Source organism: Alosa alosa, chromosome 13 (assembly GCF_017589495.1).
Source record: "Alosa alosa isolate M-15738 ecotype Scorff River chromosome 13, AALO_Geno_1.1, whole genome shotgun sequence".
Lineage (NCBI taxonomy): Eukaryota > Metazoa > Chordata > Actinopteri > Clupeiformes > Clupeidae > Alosa > Alosa alosa.
Genome location: NC_063201.1, coordinates 13,672,813 through 13,695,312, shown reverse-complemented (window position 1 = coordinate 13,695,312; position 22,500 = coordinate 13,672,813). Strand labels below are relative to the sequence as shown.

At 46.4% G+C, this 22,500-nt stretch overlaps 1 protein-coding gene across 2 annotated transcripts in view; it reads right to left on the bottom strand.

Annotated features, from left to right (window-relative positions):
• The window catches only part of rbms3 (RNA binding motif, single stranded interacting protein), a 159,383-nt gene that overhangs the window by 54,404 nt on the left and 82,479 nt on the right, over positions 1-22,500 (bottom strand). For both annotated transcript variants that reach the window (XM_048260297.1, XM_048260296.1), the window contains exons 5-6: positions 5,725-5,882; positions 2,447-2,526 (exon numbers count right to left, since the gene is read on the bottom strand). In XM_048260297.1, the coding sequence (XP_048116254.1) occupies positions 2,447-2,526; positions 5,725-5,882 (238 nt within the window). The remainder of the gene's footprint in view (positions 1-2,446; positions 2,527-5,724; positions 5,883-22,500) is intronic.

Here is a 22,500-nt window from a genome sequence, read left to right as displayed (position 1 = left end):
TAGAGTCTACTAGATAACCAGTCAAGCATTGATAAATAATGAACAGTATCGATCCATCATCATTTTCCAAACAGGAGCACACCACTTACTCCACTCGCTCGCTCGCTTGGCATGCAGCAAAAAAAGAGAAGAGGTTGAAATCAATGCGCTGCTATTTTTGAGACCCCCATCATCTCCAAAAAACCCTGATATCAATACGCCCAGACTTTCTGCTGAGGCTGAATCCATTAGCAAGGGCACTGGCGTGACAGCTTCAGTTTAGCCTGGCTCGATGGAACATCGCTTGGGTACGGTGCCGAGTCGCCACCATCAACACTGCCACGGCAAGCCCTCGCCCGCTTGTTCTGTTGGTGCTATGCATTTCATCTGCATAGAGGTTTATTGAAAAGAGCCCTCTTTATTAATTCCTGTCTGTTAGCTGGCGGGCGGCCGGGTGAGCGTGGGTCTGGTAAGACAGCCCGTCACCGGCACTGATAACCCCGCTCAGCTTAAACAGGCGCACGTCCGTGCTAGCACATATTCAAGTTGAGCGGACATACAGTATGCACACACACACACACACACACACACAGACACACATACACACACACACACATATTCACAGAGAGTGAGTGATGAGAGGGAAGCAATCATTTTCCAATATACTTTTATACTTTCTGTATCTCTGTGCCTGTCTTTCACAGTCACAAACATGTTTTCAAAAAAACACAGACATACACACATACACACCACATCTGTCCTGGAACGGGAGGCTGCGGAAATAAGCAGGGAGGCAGGCAGTGTCGTAGCCTGGAGCACAAGGCTCTGTTACACACACGCACACACACACACACACACACACACACACACACACACACAGCAGATAGATGGGCAGACAGATGGTGCAGTAGCCTGGAACCCAAGGCTCTGTCCTGCATCAGAGATGGAGAGATGAACCCATCCATCATACACCTGTCCTCTCGCCTGACACGGCACCTGCACTCCACACCTCACAAATCATCCCTCTAACGCCGCACTCACACTCGGCCTGCACCCGAAACACTCGCTCTCTTCATCTCCCTCTCCATCTCTCCCTCTCTCTCCATCTCACTCCCTCCATCTCTCTCCCTCCTTCTCTCTCTCTATATATATATATATCTTCCACTGTCTCTCACTCTGTCTCTTTTTAGTGAATATGTTCTCTCTTTTTTGTCTCTGTCTGTCTCAGTATCTCGCTCTCGTTCTCCCCCTTGATCACTGTCTCTCTCCAACTTTTCTATTGGTTCACTGACTTCCCAAGACATTTATGCAATACAAATGGGGGTTCAAATAGTGCTGTTAAGCGTTCTGCTCGGGGAAATAATAAAGGAAGGGCCTAATATTTTATTAATGTTCTATTACCTCATTCTCATCTAGACCTGTCTGTGTTCTAAATCATCCACTCACCGGCATCTCCCGCATCCTCCAACAAAGGGCCCTAGAACCAAAATGAGCACTATGTGTTCTAAATGACATAGCTTAAGCCTTTGATGGCCCAAGGGGAAAAAAAACATCATCTTGTGTAATCATCTTAAGTCCTTAAAATAATATTAACACTGACACAAAGCATTATTTTCTCTGCGCCCTACTCCAACGAATTGGCCAAGATGGATCAAAGACAATGTACACATTTTAAAAAGTGCTTTAATTAAGCCATAATACCATAGGGGGTGCTGTGCTCTACCAAACAGCTGAGCAGACGAGTAACTTGACTCATCCATACATTATGACCATAAAGTCCAGCGCACGCACACACACACACACACACACACACACACACACACACACACACACACACACACACACACACACACACACACACACACTTCATATGGAGCTACCTCTGTAAATGAGAGTAATGGATCTCTGCATACAAATAGCCTAGTACAGTCTGGACCCGGTGGGTAAGTGGGCACTGAGTCCGAGGGAGACAGAAAGTTCTAGAGGGAGAAAATGGCGTCATGTGGAGGAGAGGGCTCTCGTCTCTGCTGGAGAGCTGCTCTTCCGCACCAACCCCCCCATAACAGTGAAGAGTCCTCAAGAGAGAGTAGGCAAGAGAGACTGAGAGTAAAGGGGGAGAGAGAGAGTGAGAGAGAGAGACTGAGAGAGAGAGAAAGAGAGAGAGAGACAGAGAGGGTAGGGGGCCTGTAGCGAAGTGTTTAGTGGGCCAGAGAGAGGTGGCTGGCACGGGGAGTTGGATGAGAAGCTGCACACATCAGAAGCAGCCCAAGGTGTTTCAGCCTCATGTCAGGGCCTCGTTAAATAAACGCCTAATTAACATCGCACAAAGGTGCTTTCAGGAGCGCACCCGCTCTCCTCAGCAAGGCAAATGAACACACACACACACACACACACACAAAAATTACATTTAGTGAGTGTGTGTGTCTCTGAGAGACTGTGAAAAGACCTTATGAGCGGTCAGTCTTACCAGGAACGCCAGGAGGAGTCTTCAGGAACTTCCCGTTGAAATGCTGAATGACGACGTCACATTTCTCAGTGGACTCCATCCTGGAAGATAGAGAACCGCTTATGAAAAACTAAGAAATACATATGGGCACAAACTCACCTCTGTGTGTGTGTGTGTGTGTGTGTGTGTGTGTGTGTGTGTGTCTCAAAATGGAAGCCTAAACGAAGGACTTCCTAACAGGGCCCTTTTCTCTGTGCTGTTAGCTTCCACTCCAGTGGCCTGACACTGCCATTGCTTTTGTGTGTGTGTGTGTGTGTGTGTGTGTGTGTGTGTGTGTGTGTGTGTGTGTGTGGTGTGTAAGGGTTGTGCACAATTCGAATTGCAATTCTGCTTCCTGTTTGATACCTCAATTGAAATGCAAGTGAAATTCAAGAATTGAATTGGAATTTAAGAGCCAGTTTCAATTCAATTCTGATATGTTGCACAAGCCTGGTGTGTGTGTGTGTGTGTGTGTGTGTATGTGTGTGTGTGTGTGTGTGTGTGTGTGTGTGTGTGTGTGTGTGTGTGTGTGTGTGTGTGTCCCTTTCAGCTCGGCGCAAGCCCATGGTGCTTGAATGGCTAATTGGCAGGCGGGCGCTCACATGGAGCCAGGGCACAGGGGAGGAGTGTGTGTGTATGTGTGTGTCTGTCTGTGTGTGTGTGTGTGTGTGTGTGTGTGTGTGTGTGTGTGTCTGTGTGTGTGTGTCTGTGTGTGTGTGTGTGTGTGTGTGTGTGTGTGTGTGTGTGTGTGTGTGTGTGTGTGTGTGTGTGTGTGGCCCTCTCTGCCTGCCTGCATCTCGTCCAGAGCTGTTGACCCTGAAAGGAGCAGGAACGCCCAAGCCGGCCCCTAATCAGCGGCACGTGCCACACTGGGAGAGCTGTCTCAGAGGCCCTCCTCAGGAAGGGTGATAAAGAGAGAGAGAGAGAAAGAGAGAAAGAGAGAGAGAGAGAGAGACAGAGAGAAAGACATAGAGAAAGAAAAAGAGAGAGATACACATACATACACTCACCCCTACCTATCATCCTAGAATTATTATTGTTTCTGTGTTCACATGTTTATACCCCCATTGCTGTATCTCTATTTTCGTTCTTTTGTGATACTACTGTGTTATTTGTAACACTAGCTTTGGTAACACTGTACCCAAACAGTCAAGCTAATGAAGCACTTTTGAATTTGAATTTGAGAGAGAGAGAGAGAGAGAGAGAGAGAGAGAGAGAGAGAGAGGAGAGAGAGAGAGAGAGAGAGGAGGTGCAACTGTATTTATGTATCAGTACAAAAGAAAAGGAGAAAGAGACAGAGAAGAATAATAGACAGATAAGTTGACAGACAGAGACAGAGAGACAGAGGGCCAGAGAGACAGAGAGACAGAGAGACAAAGACAGAGAGACAGAGAGCCAGATGTAGGCTACATGCATTTGCGAACGTGGCGTTATCAGCCATGGACACACCGCAGATTGCGAACGCTGTCAGACCCAAGTTTCCGTTGTATTTATCAATCGTTCAATCCTTAGTGTACACTGCGCCTTTCTCTGCCTTTCTCCGCCCATAAACGCAATTTACGAACGTCCACAACTGAATGGCAGCGCCTACATACAAGCGCAGCTGAATGAAGTTAACTGATGACAACATTAAAAAAGAATCAAACGCGTTTAGCGATCATGAAATAATACCATACATGATAAGATGTAAACAAGCAGGGAGATAATGAAGATCAGTAGTTCTACTCAAACTACTTGTGCACGTAGGCTATGGAAGATTGGTCAAATCTAGCAAGTAGGAAAGTTTAAGTGAATGACGTGAAAGTGAAAGTAGCCTAAGACATTCGAAAGGCCAACAAAAGTTAAGGTTGCTTTTGGTAGTACAAATACTTTCACCACAAAACTGGTGCTCTAAATAGCAATTCTGTTGTCTTTGAAAGGTTCTCTTATTGGCGATTGAACTGCGATTTGGATTAACACCTGCTTTTACAAGGCGGAAGTATTTAGGTGCAGAATAGACATCGCTTTCAGGAGCAGTCTTTGTACATACCGCTGAATACATAACTAGGCTCTTTTTACTCTTCCCTCCATCTTTTACGCTAAACTCCCACTTTCCCCTGGATCCTCCCATGAATGCATATGCATGACATGACAATCGCAATCTGCCACTTTCAGCTCCCCCGACAGGCAGTTTGCTTTTACATCATTGCGGCCTGTTTGTACATACCTCGCAAATGATTTTACACGCATTCTGCGAAAAAAAATACTCCTGAAATGGGCGCAAAAGCGTTAGTACATCTGGCCCAGAGAGAGAGAGAGAGAGAGAAGACAAATGAGAGGAAAGACAAAGGGCTGGAGCTGGGGAACTTCAGGAGGTGAAATCAGGAGGAGAGCAGGTGGAATCACGAGGATGTTTCACTCCTAATTTGGGCAGACATGCCAGGAAGCCCACACAGACATCCGTGCTAATCTCTGTGATTTTCTGTCAGTCACTTTCTGTTTATCTTTCACCTCATTTCACACTAGCTGCCATCTCTCAGCACTGTCAAGGTCTGGACGGACACTTGACCTGACCAGACCAGACCAAACTGCCATCGCAGCTACTTGTGGGAAAGTAGTCGCATGTCTTTTGGTAACAGTTTATTTCTATCTGCTCAATTATGTTTTGTTAACGGTGATTGTTACTGCTGTTGCAATACTTGTTTAATTACTGCCCCGGTAGTCAATCTCTTATGGGTAAGAAAAATACATGAGCCATAATGATCATGTAACCCTTCAGTAATCGTTTCCTCATCTGGTGCTACAGTGTTTCTGGAAGATGCCTCACAGGGGAGTCCATAGTTTATAGCGGTTTGTGAATAGATGTAAATTGGTGTATGTATGTGTTTATAGGTGTGTGCATGTACTTGTTTGCTTGTTTGTGTGTTTGTGTGTGGGTGCACGCATATGTAGACAACTCTGAGCACAGTGTCCATGTGTATGTACATACGTGAGTGTACATGTGTGATTGTGTGTATAGCTGAACATGTGTGTGTGTGTCAGTATGTGTGTGTGTGTGTGTGTATGCGTGTGTGTGTGTGTGTGTGTGTGTGTGTCGCGCGCGTGTGTATGCGTGTGCGTGTGTGTGTGTTTGTGTGTGTGCGTGTACTGTATGTATGTGTGTGTGTGTGTGTGTGTGTATGCGTGTGTGTGTGTGTGTGTGTAGTGTGTGTGTGTACATGTGTGTGTGCAGATGTGTGTGTGTGTGTGTGTGTGTGTGTGTGAGCTTCTGTATGACGTACCTAGCAAAGCCGACCCCTCTGCTGACCCCGTTGGCGTCGCGCAGTATCCGCGTGGAGATGACGTGGCCAAAGGGCTTGAGCATGTTCTCCAGCTCCTGCTCGTCCATGGACACCGGCAGGTTGGAGATGTACAGGTTGGTCGGATCCTGCTCCTGTTGCTATAGGAGACCAACAACAACAACAAAAACAAAACAAAACAAGCACACTGTCAGTGTATTCCACTATGATAGAGGGAGCCATCAACACAAGGTCCTTTTTTTTAACCCAAGAGCTTCTTTTAAACTGCCGTGTGCCGGCAATAAGCAAATTTATGGCGCGTGTCACCACAACCTTGCTCCTCGCCTCAACTCCTCACCATCACCCCCCCGCCCCCTCTGTCCCAACACATTCTTTTCCCCCTGCTCCACCATCCAAAGGGATTGTGGGGGAATGATTGTGTGGATTTACGGTCACAGTTCCATAAGTTTGGAGAACTCCTTCCTCTTGTATAATTTTAATGATCCCCAGCTGTTTTTTGGCAGCGTGCCCTGAAAATGATTCCATATTCCAGATAAAGAGCCTGCGGGGTAAAGGAGGTGGTGTGTGTGTGTGTGAGAGTGTGTGTGTGTGTGAGAGAGAGATAGAGTGAGATAGAGAGAGAGAGAATGTGCATGTGAATGTTATGAAGGTGTCCCTGTGTGAATAAGTGTATGCAAGTGTGATATATAGAACTGCTGGTGAAAGTCGTGTGATTTTTTAAGTCGTAATTCTTTCTGACTCTCCTGTCAGCCAGTCACACACACACACACACACACACACACACACACACACACACACACACACACACACACACACACACACACACACACACACACACACACAAGAGTGCAGAGCCTGCACCATTACAGCACCAGCCACCATGCACACATCTCTTAGTCCTCTCTCACAAGACACCTTCGCTTTGACATGCAGGCTCAACTGATCATACAGTACCTGAATGTCTCCACACTGTCCCCTCCACTCAAGAAGGCTAACTAGCACATTCTCATTTGCTTGCATTGATTCCCAGGCTCTTGCCAGACTGCTGGCTGGCTAGATAGCAATCTGTAACAATCTAATGTTTATGAGGATCAAGCCAGACACTACTGGTCACACCGAAGCCCTCCCTTCCAAGCCCTGGATAATTAACATTAGAAAGTGGCAGGTGCAAGTATAAACAGTGTTGCAGTCTGCTAATGGGCAGCACAAGCAATGCTAAACTACAGTGGGGAATAGGGGAGAGGAGGACCTGATTGAAAGCCGTGTCAGGAGAGTATGAGGCTAGTTCTGTGGGGCTCCAGTGGTGTCACAATGCAAATGAAAACCATTAGTCAAGTGGGACGTGAAACAGAGAGAGGCCCTTATGACTCTCCCTCCCTCTCCTTAGCTCTTTCAAGTGACAGATGCTGCCAATTACGTTATTTATAACCGAATGAACTGCGCTTCTGTAAAAATACGCTCTGTTTGAAGACACTTGGAAGGTCTGCAGACAAAGGAAAATCTTTTTAAAAAAGAGTGAAGATATAAAGTTAAAGAATAAAGTAGAAGAATAAAGATATTTTTGGGTCATTAACTTCATCATAAATAAGCATGAATAAGTAAAACATTACTGAATTGGTTATGTTGTTGGATCTATTTCTGACACATAATTGAGGCATTTCATATATATATATATTGTTCACTAATGGAACACAGCAGCTCAGATGAAGGGGCAATCTCTCCAGCAGTGTGACAGAGAGAAGGAGACTAGTTCTGAAGTGCTTTGAGAGATGCCGCAAACGAATGAATAACATAAAAGAGGAGGTAATCACAGATGAAGGGATAGTGGATGGATGGAGAGAGAGAGAGATGAGGGATGAGTAGGACACGGGCACATCAGTGCACACTTCCAAAAGCCCCACCGGCTGCCCCTATGCCCCGCAGGAGGCAATTACAGACACATTCAGTGGTGTGATTAAAAGCGAATCAGCCGCGCTTCTTTCATGACATGTTAAATGTCATGCTGCGTCTCTTGCCTACCCCTGATGGCATATGTACTTGTCCACTCTCTCTCTCTCTTCCTCTCTTTCTCTCTCTCCCTTCGCTCACATGTTATTTTTCTTTTTTCTTCTCTGTGCCTCTGCTTCACTCTCTCTCCTCTCTTCTCTATTTCTCTTTCTCTCTTCCTCTTTGTGTCATCTATCTTGTCAAGTGATACTTAGCCAATGGAAACCCAGGTCCGGTCTATGTGGGAGCGTATGTGGGAGCGTGTGAGAGAGAGAGAGAGAGAGAGAGAGAGAGAGAGAAAGAAAGAAAGAAAAAGAAAGAAAGAAAGAAAGAAAGAGAGGAAAGGAAGCCGGTGGAAAGGCAAGAGGGGAAATACATAAAAGCCTCATCACTGCCCGGAAAGGAACCAAAAATCAGAAAAGACATAATCCAATTACGTGCAAACAGAGGGAAAAGACGGGCGACTGGCGTGCATAGACTCCTCAACGGAACACCACACCCATCCTCCAATTAACCTGATTCCTTCCACACCATGCCTGCGTGAGTCACAGGGACAGACTGGCAGGCGTTTGGGTGTTTGGAACGGCCCAGTGCTGGGTGGCATGGCAGTGGGCACAGCGTCTGTATATGCCAGTGTGTATTTTTTATTAGAGTGCTCTGTAGGCCTGAAGGGCAGGGACTCTAAACAGCGCACGGAGCGGAGAGGGCTGATGTCATGCCTACCCTTCCTGCGGGGATGACGACTTCAGACTCCGGCGTGGAAAAGAACACCCTCGTTTCCTGCGTTTACTGCACTCGCAGCAGTCAGCGCTGACTGCAAATTGGCCGACGAGGGCTAGTTAACCATCTGTGTGTGTGTATATGTGTGTGTGTGTGTGTGTGTGTGTGTGTGTGTGTGTTCTTTGTCCAAATGAGTGTGTGTGTGTGTGTGCAAGAAAGAGAAAGAGAGAGAGTCTATCTGTGTGTGTGTGTGTGAGACAGAGACTGAGACAGAGACAGGGTAAGAGTGAAAGGAAATAAACACAACCAATAGTTTTTTTCCAATATGCAATCAGTGTGTGTGTGTATGTGCGTGCGTGCGTGCATGTGTGTGTGTATGTGTGTATGTGTGTAAGTGTCAGGGTGGGTGTGAGGGCAAATGTGTCATGAATGACTTTGTGTGCACATCTCACTGACTAAGACAAGCATATGTATGCTGCTGCTTGTATGCATGTGCATATAGTCTACCTCATCTAAAACAAGCTTTGGCATGTCTGTGTGTTCAATCTGTGTGTGTGTGTGCGTGTGTGTGTGTGTGTGTGTGTGTGTGTGTGTGTGTGTGTGTGTGTGTGTGTGTGTGTGTGTGTGTGTGTGTGTGTGTGTGTGTGTAACGAGTGTCGTGCAGCAGCTGTCGCGTGTGCCACACCGCTGGGTCCCCTGTATCAATCACACAAATCAGGCTGGGCGTTCACCTGAGGAAAGCTGCCTTCATGTCAACATCCACACACAAATGGGGAAGAGCTGGGGCCTCCATACCTCCTTCCTCCAACCCCCTGCGGCTGCTACTCGCTCCCTCACTACAAACGCAACGCAAGCACACAGAGAGAGGGATCCAGACTCTCACTCTCAGCCCTCCCACTCCCCAGCGCCGCACAGTACAAAGCACTGAGACACTCAGGTTTACTGAGGCAGAGCAAGCAAACGGAGGGAAATATAGACTAGATCATTAGCCTGCTTATTGTTCACACAGTTTCAATAAATAAACACAACACGGCCTATTTAGAGCCAATACAAAATGCCTAGTGCAATCAGGATAAGCCTCAGTGTTGGTGTTGAGGCCAGCTCATATGGCTGGGACTGGAGGCTGTTTTCAGGGGGATCTATAAACCAAATACAATTATTTGTCTACACCAAAGATTTAACAATGGGTCAGGTCTAGTTCTGATCTGGCTCCACACTCTTAAAATGAATGTGTTGAAAACAACACAACTTGTATTGTTTTTTTTAACACATCTCTGTGTCCAGATAGGGACAACACATTTGTTTTAAGAGTGCAAATACATTTGTTTGTCAGCTGAGCACTTTGTATGCAGCTATGCAGCTGAACGGAGCTGACCGGATCTCATTTAGTTGTTGTTTGTCATCTCCAAACACAGAAGATTGATACAGAAAATGGTCCTCTGTTGTTGAACTGTCACACAGTCATAAAAGGTTGTTAATAGCTTACAACTAGGTAATGAGCATGTTATAAATACTTAATAAGCATTTAAAAAATCATGCCCAGCTGCACTCATTTCCAATAGGCAATTTTCTTCACGTCGGGCTGCTATCCAAGACACATACTCATAAACATGAAAGAAAAAAGAGTTTGTGTATGTGTGAGCGTGTGAGATATTGTGCGACCACTAATACAATATGCAGCCCGGCCCACATTACCAAATCTGTATGCAGTCAAGTAGATATTTGAAGCAACATGAACGCTAAATGTATTTGCCTGAAGAAACAAATACTCATAAGATCAGTAAATGTGTTGTTGGACGTTGTTGCTTTCCCACAGCGGGCGCTGTCATGAATACCAGCCCGTGGGGGCGCCGGGGCGTCTGCGTCAGTTGAGCTGCCCCTCTCACGGCTACCTCCCACAGGCCCACAGTCCATTCATCCTGACTGCAACACGGCAATCACTAACAACACAGACTGTGTATGTGAGTATGTGTGTATGTGTGTGTGTGTACTAGAGCTGGACTGTAGCCCGAAGCAGGCATGCATAGGTAAGGAGTGTGTGTGTGTGTGTGTGAGAAAGAAAGCAAGAAAGGAGGGGGGAACAATATATGCAGTACCTCATCCAGCATGAGCCAACAATCAAACACTATGTTTACCACACACACACACACACACTCCACAAATTGATGGCAATCCTTTGTGAATGACCTGAGTCTTCTGCTGCGTTAACATTCCATTGCTCATGGGAGCGTCGGCAGCAGACGTAGATCCTGTTGCTACCTCTATTGATTCTGACCTCGCCGACACCAGGGCTCTTAATTAAAGATGCTGTGAACAGCTGTTGCAATACTTGCTTAATTACCGCTCCGGTAGTCAATCTCTTATGAGTATAAAAAATACATGAGGCATAATGATCATTTAAACCTTCAAGTAATAGTTTCCTCGCCCAGCATTATTCTGCTAGATGCTCCACCAGGGAGTCAATAGTTTGTAGTGGTGGGGGAAAATTGTGCGTGTTTGTGTGTGTGTGTGTGTGTGTGTGTGGGGGGTTGTATATTGTGTTATTGTGTCTTTAAGCCTGCTTATGTTTAAGTTATATAAATACCTTTCCGAGTGTAGTGGTTTTTATGCAGTCGATGCTATGCACGTATCTCTCTCCCTCTCCCTCCTCTCTCTCTCTGTGTGTGTGTGTGTGTGTGTGTGTGTGTGTGTGTGTGTGTGTGTGTGTGTGCATGGTGAGAGATCTGTCCACTCCTGGCCAGTAACCTCCTCTCCTCCTGCCTGTTTGTCCTCCTCCAATCTGAGGCCTCCCCTCTCCTCCTCTCCTCCCCTCTCCTCCTCTCCTCTGCTCTCCTGCTGGGCGCAGGGCTAAATAGTCACCATAAAGATTAACAGCCTGTGACCCACTGAAGCATATGCTGCTTGCAGACATGCATTGAAAAGCCTTCCTGTCAGGCCCAAGCATTAATCTATACCTCCCCTCCTCTCTCTCTCTCTCTCCCATCAATCCATCCATTCCTCCCTCCAACTCTCATTGTCTCTTGTTACGTTCTCCTCTTTGCACCTACAGCACTCCTGCCCCTCCTCGTTGGATGGTGGGGATATGGAAGTAGGGTGTGTACATATTAGTGATTCGGAATCTGAACCGAACACTATACTCACTGCATGATATTCACTGATAAGAGATTGTGCTGGTGAACTTGGTCATGCTAATGACAGTCATCATGTGATGACAGCGATGATTATGATTCGTTGGAGGAGACAGAGCCTGATTGCTGGGCTGGGTGATTCGAGGCCAGTGCGTCAGCAAGAGTGAGAGAGAGAAAAAGAGAGAGAGAGAGAGAGAAAGAGAGAGGGAGAGGGAGAGAGAGAGAGAGAGAGCGAGGTCATCAGTGTTGAGACGTCAGACGTGTGTCACTTCCCACCTCTGCATCCATCCATCAAGGCCAGTCTCGCGCCCGCGTTTACAGGATGGCAAATGAATCTATGATGCATTACTGCGCTAAGGAGACCCAACGTGCCAGGATTTGGACGTGTGTGTGTGTGTGTGTGTGTGTGTGTACGTGTACGTGTGGACATGAGCGAGCGTGTGTGTGGGTATGCGTGTGTGTGTGTGTGTGTGTGTTGAGTAGTTTTCCTGCACATTACTGTGTGTGTGTGTGTGTGTGTGTGTGTGTGTGTGTGTGTGTGTGTGTGTGTGTGTGTGTGTGTGTGTGTGTGTTTGGAATGATATGGTGTATAGCTGAGGAAAAGAGGCTGAAATGTGTGGGTGGAAACTTCTGATGGAGAGAAATCATTTGTGTTTGTGTGTGCGTTTGTGCGAACATTTATGTGTGTCTTTGAGTGTTTTCGTGTGTGGGTGAACCTGTGTAGGTGTGTGTGTGTGTGAGTGTGTGTGAGGGAGTGCATGTGTGTGATGCAGACCCGAGCGATCCATCACAGAGAAGCAGCGGACCATCTAGAGCTAGGCTGTCTGTCAGGAGCGCAGCAGTGAATTATGGGTAGCAGCATACACAGCCTGCCAGTGGAGCTGGAATCAATCACTGGGGAGGAGCTCGACAACAAGCACAAAAACAACCGTAAACCACAACACAACCAGAGAGCAAAGAAACACGAACAAACAGCAACAACCACAACAACACTGAGCACTGAGCACTTAACACTGAGCACTGAGCACTTAACACTGAGCACTGAGCACTTAACACTGAGCACTGGACACTGAGTACTGAGCCTTCAAATTAGCATTAATTGTTCAGACTATTTCCTTTCAAAACCCATTAGAAGTAAAAAGCACCACACTATAAATGATTTGATGGGGGTCATGGCAGAAAGAGGGCATGGATAGGCTTGTACCAAGTCCTTTGAAGTTGTCTAACTGGCAATCTGTGCAAGTGTGTGTGTGTGTGTGTGTGTGTGTGTGTGTGTGTGTGTGTGTGTGTGTGTGTGTTCTTGTGTGAAGAATGGTGGCCTGTGCTTTTTTGGGCTGGTTGGAGGGTCAGAGATTGCGTGCATGCATGCAAGTGAGAGGGAGCCTGTGAGGCTGTGTTTTGAATGTCTGCATGTGTTAGTGTGTGTGTGTGTGTGTGTGTGTGTGTGTGTGTGTGTTCGTGCCCTCATGATGACCCTCCACCACTACACTGGATTGGAGGATCGGCACTAAAAAAAGAAAAAGAAAAAAAAGAAAAACAAAATGTGAGGCCCTGAATGTTTCCCACCAAATGGAGATCTCACATCAATAGCAGCGTGCCAGGGGCTCTCCGAGCGACTGAGCCGGGGAAAGAGAGGAGGGGAGAGGAGAGGAGGAGAAATCACACTGACAGCTTGGGTGTGGGACCGGGACTTAGACACAGCCGCCGCCGTAGCCATGTCTGTCGCCACTGCTACCGCGTTGCCAACAGGAGAGCTGGTTGAGAGCTGGCAGAGCGTCGGCAGGGGACTTCTTTCACACACACACACACACACACACACACAATATGCGATATCTGCCTGCCTTGCCTGACACACACGCACACGCACACACACACACACACACAAACACACACACAAACACACACACACACACACACACACAAACACCCGCGGACGTGCTTCAGCCTGATATAAGGTGAAGGGGAGGAGGAGGAGGAGGAAGAGGACGGTGGCAGCAGTAGCAGCTGAGGCTACTACAAACCGTTGCTGTGATAGAGCGATTTTATCCAGAAACCGACGGCTTGCCTCCACTTTATACGCTTTTGTTTTTCTGAAGAGATATTCAGAGCCTAATCAGATGGTTTTCATGTGCTTAAACGTGGACATGAATCATGCGACTCGTCCAAAGACTAGGTCAAAGAAAACAGACATGGGTAAAATGCCTCATATTTACTGTGTTTGTGTGTGTGTGTGTGTGTGTGTGTGTGTGTGTGTGTGTGTGTGTGTGTGTGTGTGTGTGCTTGTGTGCATGTGTGTCTGTCATGCTAACTGAAAGACTACAGAAACAAAATATTTTACAGTAGACAGAATGGTGCAATGATGTATAGTGTTGGTTCTACATTATAAGGGACACCTGATTTCTTTTGTATAGCTACAGTATCATTACTTTCAGGGAAAATGATACTATGGCAGAGGGGCAGCTCGGCTTCTTCTGGAATTCAAGTTGCTTATCGTCAGCAGAGAGTATCCCCAAGATGCGCCCAGTCATTCAACACCGCTGTCTGAACTAAACTGAGGAGGCAGAGAAAATCAGAGGAATTGTGAGCAGAGAGCTGGAGAGCTGGTCTCAGTGGAATGGAGAGAGAGAAGGTGTGTGTGTGTGTGTGTGTGTGTGTGTGTGTGTGTGTGTGTGTGTGTGTGTGTGTGTCTCAGAGGAGCTCATCAGCATCACGCTGGAGGACAGACAGAACACAGGCTGAATTGACCACAGGACAGAGAGGACCGAGGCACGTGATGATGACACAGTGAATCTACAGAGAGCCTAATCTACACAGATAGCCTAATCTCCACCAAAAAAACCCTCTCTAAAACCGTGAGAGGATTTCTGGTGGCATTATGAGGTAAAACTGTTGTCAGTTTCCAGAGAGATCAGCTTTGAATCCTCTGTGAAGAACCTTCCATTGTGACAAGCTCAGAGAGCCATACAGTACCTTACAGGCTTCCCTGTCTATACACACACTCTGTATGCTGCGTACAGCCTCAGGTACCTTAAAGGATTCCTTCTCTACACAGGCTCTGTGTACAGCACACAACCTAATGTGGACCATTCTGTGACTTTTTACACCTGCCACACTGCAGACAGACCTGACTATAATGGGGATTTCCTCCTAGACGCCAGAGAGCTGATCCCTCGCGCAACAACAAGCCTGAGGGCGTGTGGGTTGGTATTCCTGAGTGTCAGCTGGGCCGTGATGGTGGGTGGGCCAGCGAGGGGGGTCCTGTCCTGCTGTGTGCTGTTCAGTTGTGTGTTCTTGTCTGGTGTGTTGTGTTGTGTTGTGTTGTGTTGTGTTGTGTCGTGTCGTGTTGTGTTGTGTTGTTCTGGTGCGGTGGATGTAGGTGGCGGTTGGCACAGAAACAAGTTCACGAGCACATAGACACATGGAGAAAAAGCTAACCTCAGGGATATACCCTTAGGATATACAAACTCAAACATACACACACACACACACACAAACCAGAATGCAAAAAACTTAAGCACATGAGGTCATGACCACACATAACATACACCTGCATGTACTCTTAAAAATACACACGCCTCATAGACATTCACACACACACACACACACACACACACACACACTGTACTGTAGCTTCCCACTGCTCCCCCGTGATATGTGTGTGCTGTCTGCCCCATCTCCATTCCATAATCAGGCGTAATGGGAGTCAGCTGTGGCTAGGTGGCAGGGTAATTGGCCAGGAATGCAGAGGCTCCGGCCGGGTGGCACGGCTCCTCCATGTGCGCGCACACACACACACACACACACACACACACACACACACACACACACACACACACACACACACAGCAGTCTGAGGGGGCCTCTCACCCACACCAGGGAGGGGAGGAGAGGGGATGACCGGCGAGAGTGGTTGTCGGCCTGTGTGTGTGTGTGTGTGTGTGTGTGTGTGTGTGTGTGTGTGTGTGTGTGTGTGTGTGTGTGTGTGTGGTGTGTGTGTGTGTGTGTGTGTGTGTGTGGGTGGGTGGGGGTGTGTGTGTGTGTGTGTGTGTGTGTGTGTGTGTGTGTGTGTGTGTGTGTGTGTGTGTGTGTGTGTGTGTGTGTGTGTGTGTGTGTGTGTGTGGGGGGCATTCTCAGGGGGCTGTCACTGGATGTACATACTGCAGTCTCAGCCCTACTGTCTTATTATGACAAGGGAAAAAAATAACCACCCAAAAAAAAGGAGAAATGTCAAGTTAGACAAGGAGCACTGAGCGCTCGCTCTCTCTCTCTCTCTCTCTCTCTTCTCTCTCTCTCTCCAAATAACAACAAGTCTGGAATCTCTATTTGGAGACAAGTTAAACAGCGTGAAATGGTGCAATCTCAATTTGAGAGACACTTTACTGCTGACAGCCGACCACTTGAAAAAAACAGGCAGCAAGTAAAAAAATAAAAATAAAAAACAAGCAATTGTGTGTAATAATAGCAATAAGACACCATCTGAGGAAGTGGGAAAATAGACTGGGGTTGTGACAGACAGGCGAGTCGAGCAGCTACAGTGGGGTGCGATCTGAACTGCTTTATTGTCTGCCGTCCCTGCCTCTAAGAGTGGGTCACCTCCACGCTGGACATGGGGGTCACCTGGCCGCGTCCAGGCTAAGAGATTGAGGAGATTAGGTCACCGTCAGCCTCCAGTAGCTGCCTCTCAGTCGTTGATGGGCCAGTTGGGGGGCAGGGGGTTGTGGGGGCAGGGGGGAGGTACGGTAAGCCATAAGGAGAGAGGCCACACGTCTCTCTCTCTCTTTCTCTCTCTCTCTCTCTATCTCTCTCTTTCTCTCTCATGGCCTGCTGTGGTTAATGGATTGCAGTGTTATATGAACAGCTGATATGATCTGTAATGCTCAAGGCAAACACAAGACGGAAACGCCTCCTCCTGCTGAGAGGCATCAGTCAGTGGGGCGTATCCATCTGAAATACAGTACACACAGTTCAAACACACACCTACACACACACACACACACACACACATTGTAGATGGAGCTGCACAGACGTGCCCACTTATACTGTATACACAAAGTAACAAATAAAAACACACACACACACACACACACAATGCACAAAAAGCATTGCTACTATACTATAAATACTGCATATGCATAGGCTTTTATTATTCTGTATGAACCTATTACACACACACTGTAATGATCAGCAATGCAGTTACACCGTAGTGCTTCTTCCAGAGAAAAATATGACTACTGATATGTTTTACTACCGGTATATATTTCAATATCTTTTTGATGTGATGATGTTATGATCTAGCTTTCTGTAATGTTTAACGTTAATGGATGGATGGCAAAACATTGCTGGTCAGGGTGTCATTTATGTTGCTGTTCTGTGCAAACATCCAGATATTGTGATGAATGTGTGCATTAATCATATATTAAATAATGGCCAATGGCAAAGCAGATAATCATTTCATTTAATTTACTGTTATTGCAATTAATTATTATGCACTTATACTTATACTTCAATTCAATTCAAATCATTATGAGATGCGCACTGTCAATAATTACTGCCCTGGAGACAAAGCTAACAAAGCAACCCAGGTTGATTTCCCGAAACTGCATTGTATTTTTCAAGTCCGAGTTTTATTGTAAGTGACTTTTTTTCTTCTTCTTCCTACAGGGAAAACTCCCACCGTGAGCACCGGCGAAGCATGACACGAAAATAACTCAAATAAAAATAAATAAACAAATGAGCCAGCGAGTGGAACAGGAGGCAGGGGCGACGGATGTGACACCAGACAAGTGCCTCCTCTGCACGTCAGGATAAGCGCAGTGAGTGCAGGAGTCTGCGCCGGCGACACAAAGGCGTGAGAGCAATTTGTAGATACTGTAGAGTACTGCTGCAGCGGGGGAGGGGGGTGGATACATCCCTTTCACATTTACATGTCACAGAGCTGTACGCAGTAACCTACAGTCTCTCGATGCTACACGCCCTTCATCACTCTTTGCATTTGCGATTTCATTTCCTTTGTATGAAGTATGCAGAGATACAGAAATATAGAAGCTGGTTCCTGGAACAGAGAACTGTAGAAATAAGAATGTGGAAAGGATTTTCTACCAGGGAGAAACTGCTTCTGGAATAGTTCCTAAGGCGTCAGATCTGGCCCAAAGCTGATCCTGGACCAGCTGCTGCGTGTGTTAATGGGATCCAGAACCACAGTGATGGAAATCTGGAGTGGGACTGAGTAACGTGATGGGAATTATGGGTCAGTAAGGAACCCTGGAAAACAACTGGAAAGTTGGAGTGGAAAGTTTTTTGAAATGCATGTAGTGCATGGAACCCACTGGTCCAACAGACTGCATTACATCCACTTTGTAGTGTCTTTACACCTACTTTAGAGTGCTTTCTAAATGTTCCGTTTTAAACTTCTACCAGGTGAACTTTTCCATTTGAGGGTTCCATCTAACCTTTCTGAGTAAACAGCCTTCTTCCTCTCGGCTGTGAAACTATGGGGGTCTGATCAGAATCCCAATGAACGCCGCCATGGTTCTACTGCATGGAGGATCACATACTACACTGCCTTAACACTGACAAATAACATTACAGGCTCCGTGCCCAGAAAGAGAAATAGAGAGAGAGAGAGAGAGAGAGAGAGAGAGAGACACAGAGATGAGAATGAGAGCAGAATGTTCTGGGTGTGTGTGTGTGTGTGTGTGTGTGTGTGTGTGTGTGTGTCTTTGCCATGCACCTGGCTGGAGGCCTGGACTGTGCTGACGGCCTCTAAATGATTCATGTACACGCGAAGGCTTGGAGGTGAGGAGAAAAAGCTGTCCCGGACGCCCGCAGGTAGCCTTGTTATGCTAATGCTGCCGTCTGCGGCGCTTTGAAGCCCAGGCTCTGCCCAGAGATGGCTGATGAGAGGGTTTTTCTTTTTTTTTTGTACAAAACAGAATGGCTGTCCGGAGGGACTCATTAGGAAGGGACGCAAGAGGGAGAGAGAGAGAGGAGAGAGAGAGAGAAAGAAAGAGATGAATGACAGAAGGAGAGAAAGAGGGAGAGTAGCAGCAGAGGGGAAAAGTGAGAGAGGAAGTAAAACAGAGCGTGAGACTATCCACACCTCTCCTCAGACACACACACACAAAGACACACAGTGCAGAGAGGACATCTCGCAGCACACGAGCACACACACACACACACACACACACACACTGGCCTTGCAGCCTGGCTAGCGAAGCATATCTGTTAGCCCGTGGACTTCCTTGCATGGTTGGATGGTTTATTTAATTCCGGCCCGTGTGAGTTATGAAAGCCCCCGACCCCTGCCAGATAAGCCTAAGCAGCTGGCGGTCTTGTTGTGGCGCTGAGGCATAAGCAGAAGCGCCCTAGCGATGCTCACCGCGGAGGAGCAGGGGACAAATCTAACTGGGACGGGAGGCACTGGTGGAGCCATTATCACAGAGCATACGGTTTACGTCCATGACGGAGTCAGGCGAGGTGAATCCGTATTGATCCGGGGCCAAACCCTAATTTTTCCTGGACTCTGATTTTTCATTTATTTTTATTTATTTATTTTTTGAGGGGTGCTTCACCTTAGGGGCCACATTGATTCATACAGCATCGACTTAAGTTGTTTCTCTAGATAGCCTGTGACACTGATACAGAGGGAGAAGAGAGATAGACTGAAAATTGGGCATGCACGTGTGTGTGTGTGTGTGAGTGTGTGTATGTGTGTGTGTGTGTGTGTGTGTTTTGTGTGAAAGAGAGAGAGAAGAAAAGAGATGTACTGTAGATAGAAAGACCGTAACAGTAAGATTCCATTGAAACAAAGACAAATGTGGAGTAATAAAGAGAGAGAGAGAAAAGAAACAAAGAGGTGAACAAACGGTATGTGAGTATGTGAGGGCGGTATGTGGTATGTGAGTATGTGAGGCGAGTATGTGAGTATGTGGAGTATGTGAAAGTATGTGATGAAGTATGTGAATGTGAGGCAAGTATGTGGTATGTGAGGCGAGTATGTGAGTATGAGTATGTGAGAGCGAGGCATGTGAGTATGTGAGCATGTGAGCATGTGAGTATGTGAGTATGTGGTATGTGAGTATGTGTGAGTATGTGAGCATGTGAGAGCTTAGCATGTGATGAGAGCGAGTATGAGTATGTGAGGCGGTATGTGAGTATGTGAGAGCGAGTATGTGAGTATGTGAGTATGTGAGAGCGAGTATGTGAGTATGTGAGTATGTGAGAGCGAGTATGTGAGTATGTGAGTATGTGAGAGCGAGTATGTGAGTATGTGAGAGCGAGTATGAGTATGTGAGTATGTGAGAGCGAGTATGTGAGTATGTGGAGAGCGAGTATGTGAGTATGTGAGAGCGAGTATGTGAGTATGTGAGAGCGAGTATGTGATGAGAGCGAGTATGTGAGTATGTGAGAGCGAGTATGAGTATGTGAGAGCGAGTATGTGAGTATGTGAGAGCGAGTATGTGAGTATGTGAGAGCGAAGGGTATAAAGAAGAGGAAGAGAGAGAGAAGATTTGTACACTCACTACCTCTGAGATCACGCCGACAAATCTCTCTAAAACATTTTCTCGTTCTTTCTTTTCATCACACACACACACACGCACACACACACACACACACACACACACACACACACACACACACACACACACACACACACACACACACACACACACACACACACACACAGTGACAGGGACGAGGGAGGAAGAGGGGAAAACACAGTTCACAGTGCATAACTCTGTGCCTCTCCGTCTCCCCAGCTTGTCTGGATTTTTCATTAAATAAATGCAATAACCAAAAAGCCTAGTGGATTATCACACAAGAAGCACTTTTTGAGATATGAGGGTAAAAATTCATAATGAAAGTTTTAGGGGAGAACTCTGTGAATACATTTGCTGCTAATGGCATCTAGTGTCTTGCCTGACAATTCTGACGGGTTTTAGCTGTACAGTGTGTGTGTGTGTGTGTGTGTGTGTGTGTGTGTGTGTGTGTGTGTGTGTGTGTGTGTGTGTGTGTGTGTGTGTGTGTGTGTAGGAGTGGAGTGGAGGGGAGGGGGAGAGGGCATGAGCAAAACTTAATAAAAGCTCTACTGAAAACTGCTGGAAGGAGCTACTCTCTGAGGAAGCAATTTAATACCTTGTGTTTATGTGGAAAGAAGTGCACATCGGTTTCATATGCACGGATGTCTGAGGACGCCCGGACTAACCGTCACCAAAACTGTGTGGATCACATTCCTTTTCACCTAAACGCATTCCTTTATCACAGAGGCATAATTTGGCAGAGTGAGCTGAATTACTGACCGTGCTGAATTAATAACAAACAACTTAGTGCGAAATGAACTAATTTGTATTTCATTTCACTTCATGGTTGGGACCAAACCGTACTGCTTCTGACAGAGATATAAAACAGTCTACTTAATCATTGTCCGGCAAGCCAAAGTGATGATGCGATCAAAATTAGTGGCCTTCTGAAACATCAAAAAACACATTCTGAGAATCTGGCCACCCTTTTTAAAGGGACACTACTTGTGCGTGTTCTTGTGACAGAGAGATCATCCAGTGACCTGAAAAGCATTCAGGGACAGTGAAGTAAAACATCCATCTGCCAGGGCTGTGTACTGCACAGTTGTCTACAGAGTTAAAGGAGAATTCCGGTGTGATATTGACCTAAGGTGTATTGAAACATGATACCGAGTGTGAACGTATGTCTCATAGCCCATCTCGACTTGTCCCTGCACTCCAAAATCTGGCTAGTTAGCGATGCTACCAACAGCTTTTTTCAGTGAAGTGGTGCTTGGCATAAAAAATTCAGTGGAAATGCATGGATTCCAGTTTCTTCCAGTAGCAGCAACTGGAATCCATGCATTTCCACCGAATTATTTTTTTGGAATCTGATCCCTTATCATACCTGTTCATTCTTACTTTCGTTGCTTTCGACTTATAAGTGACTAAATTCAAGATGGCTGCAAGCGCTAAACTTTGTGAAGATACTGTCTGTATAAATCGTCTTGTAAGTAAACTATCAGTGCTTTTCAAAGTTCTCAATGTCTCGTTTTAAATGTCAGGGCCCTCGAAGTCTACCAATGAAGTGTGGAGATACATTGAGCCTCGTAAATGGGTGTAAAACAGTGATTTATTTGTATTGGCTGGTCTGATGTCAAGCAATCAATTGGTTGAAAAAGATGTTGGTAGCATGTTAACTAACCTCCAGATTTTGGAGTGCAGGGACAAGCCGAGATGGGCTATGAGACATGGGCCACGCTTTCGGTATCATGTTTTCGATACACTTTAGGTCAATATCACACGAATTCTCCTTTAATAGAAGGCTGGCAGGGTGTCTATAGAGATGGCCGCGGCCTTGGCCAGTCTCTATAGTCCAGTAACTGCCACCACCGACATACTCTCAATAGAGCACCACCAGCAAATACAGGCCACAAAGCACAGCTATTTAGCCCTGATTGTGAGCAGAGCAGTCCAGAACTGGAATGTGGAAAGGAATGAGGACTCTGAACACCAGAAGCTATCAGGGTGAGACATGGACAATACATCATCGTGTCAGGTAGGATGACTGCTATAATGATTGCATCATTCACATATTTTTGTTATAATATTATATATTTCACATATTATTTGTTGATTATATAATGGCAGTAGGTTGGATCTTGGCAAACCAGGTTTCCAGGTTTTCTTTAAAACGGCAGTTCTGTTACTGCTGAAATGATTGACGTGGCAGAGTTGATGTTGTCACTACACCTGACAGACAAAGAACTGACACAGACCCCCACACACACACACACACATACAATCACTCATGCACACTCACAGACACTGACTCAGCAACTTATTCACTTACACACACACACACACTTAGACACTCTCTCACACACACACACACACACACTGAAGTCAATACATGTGGTGCTGGG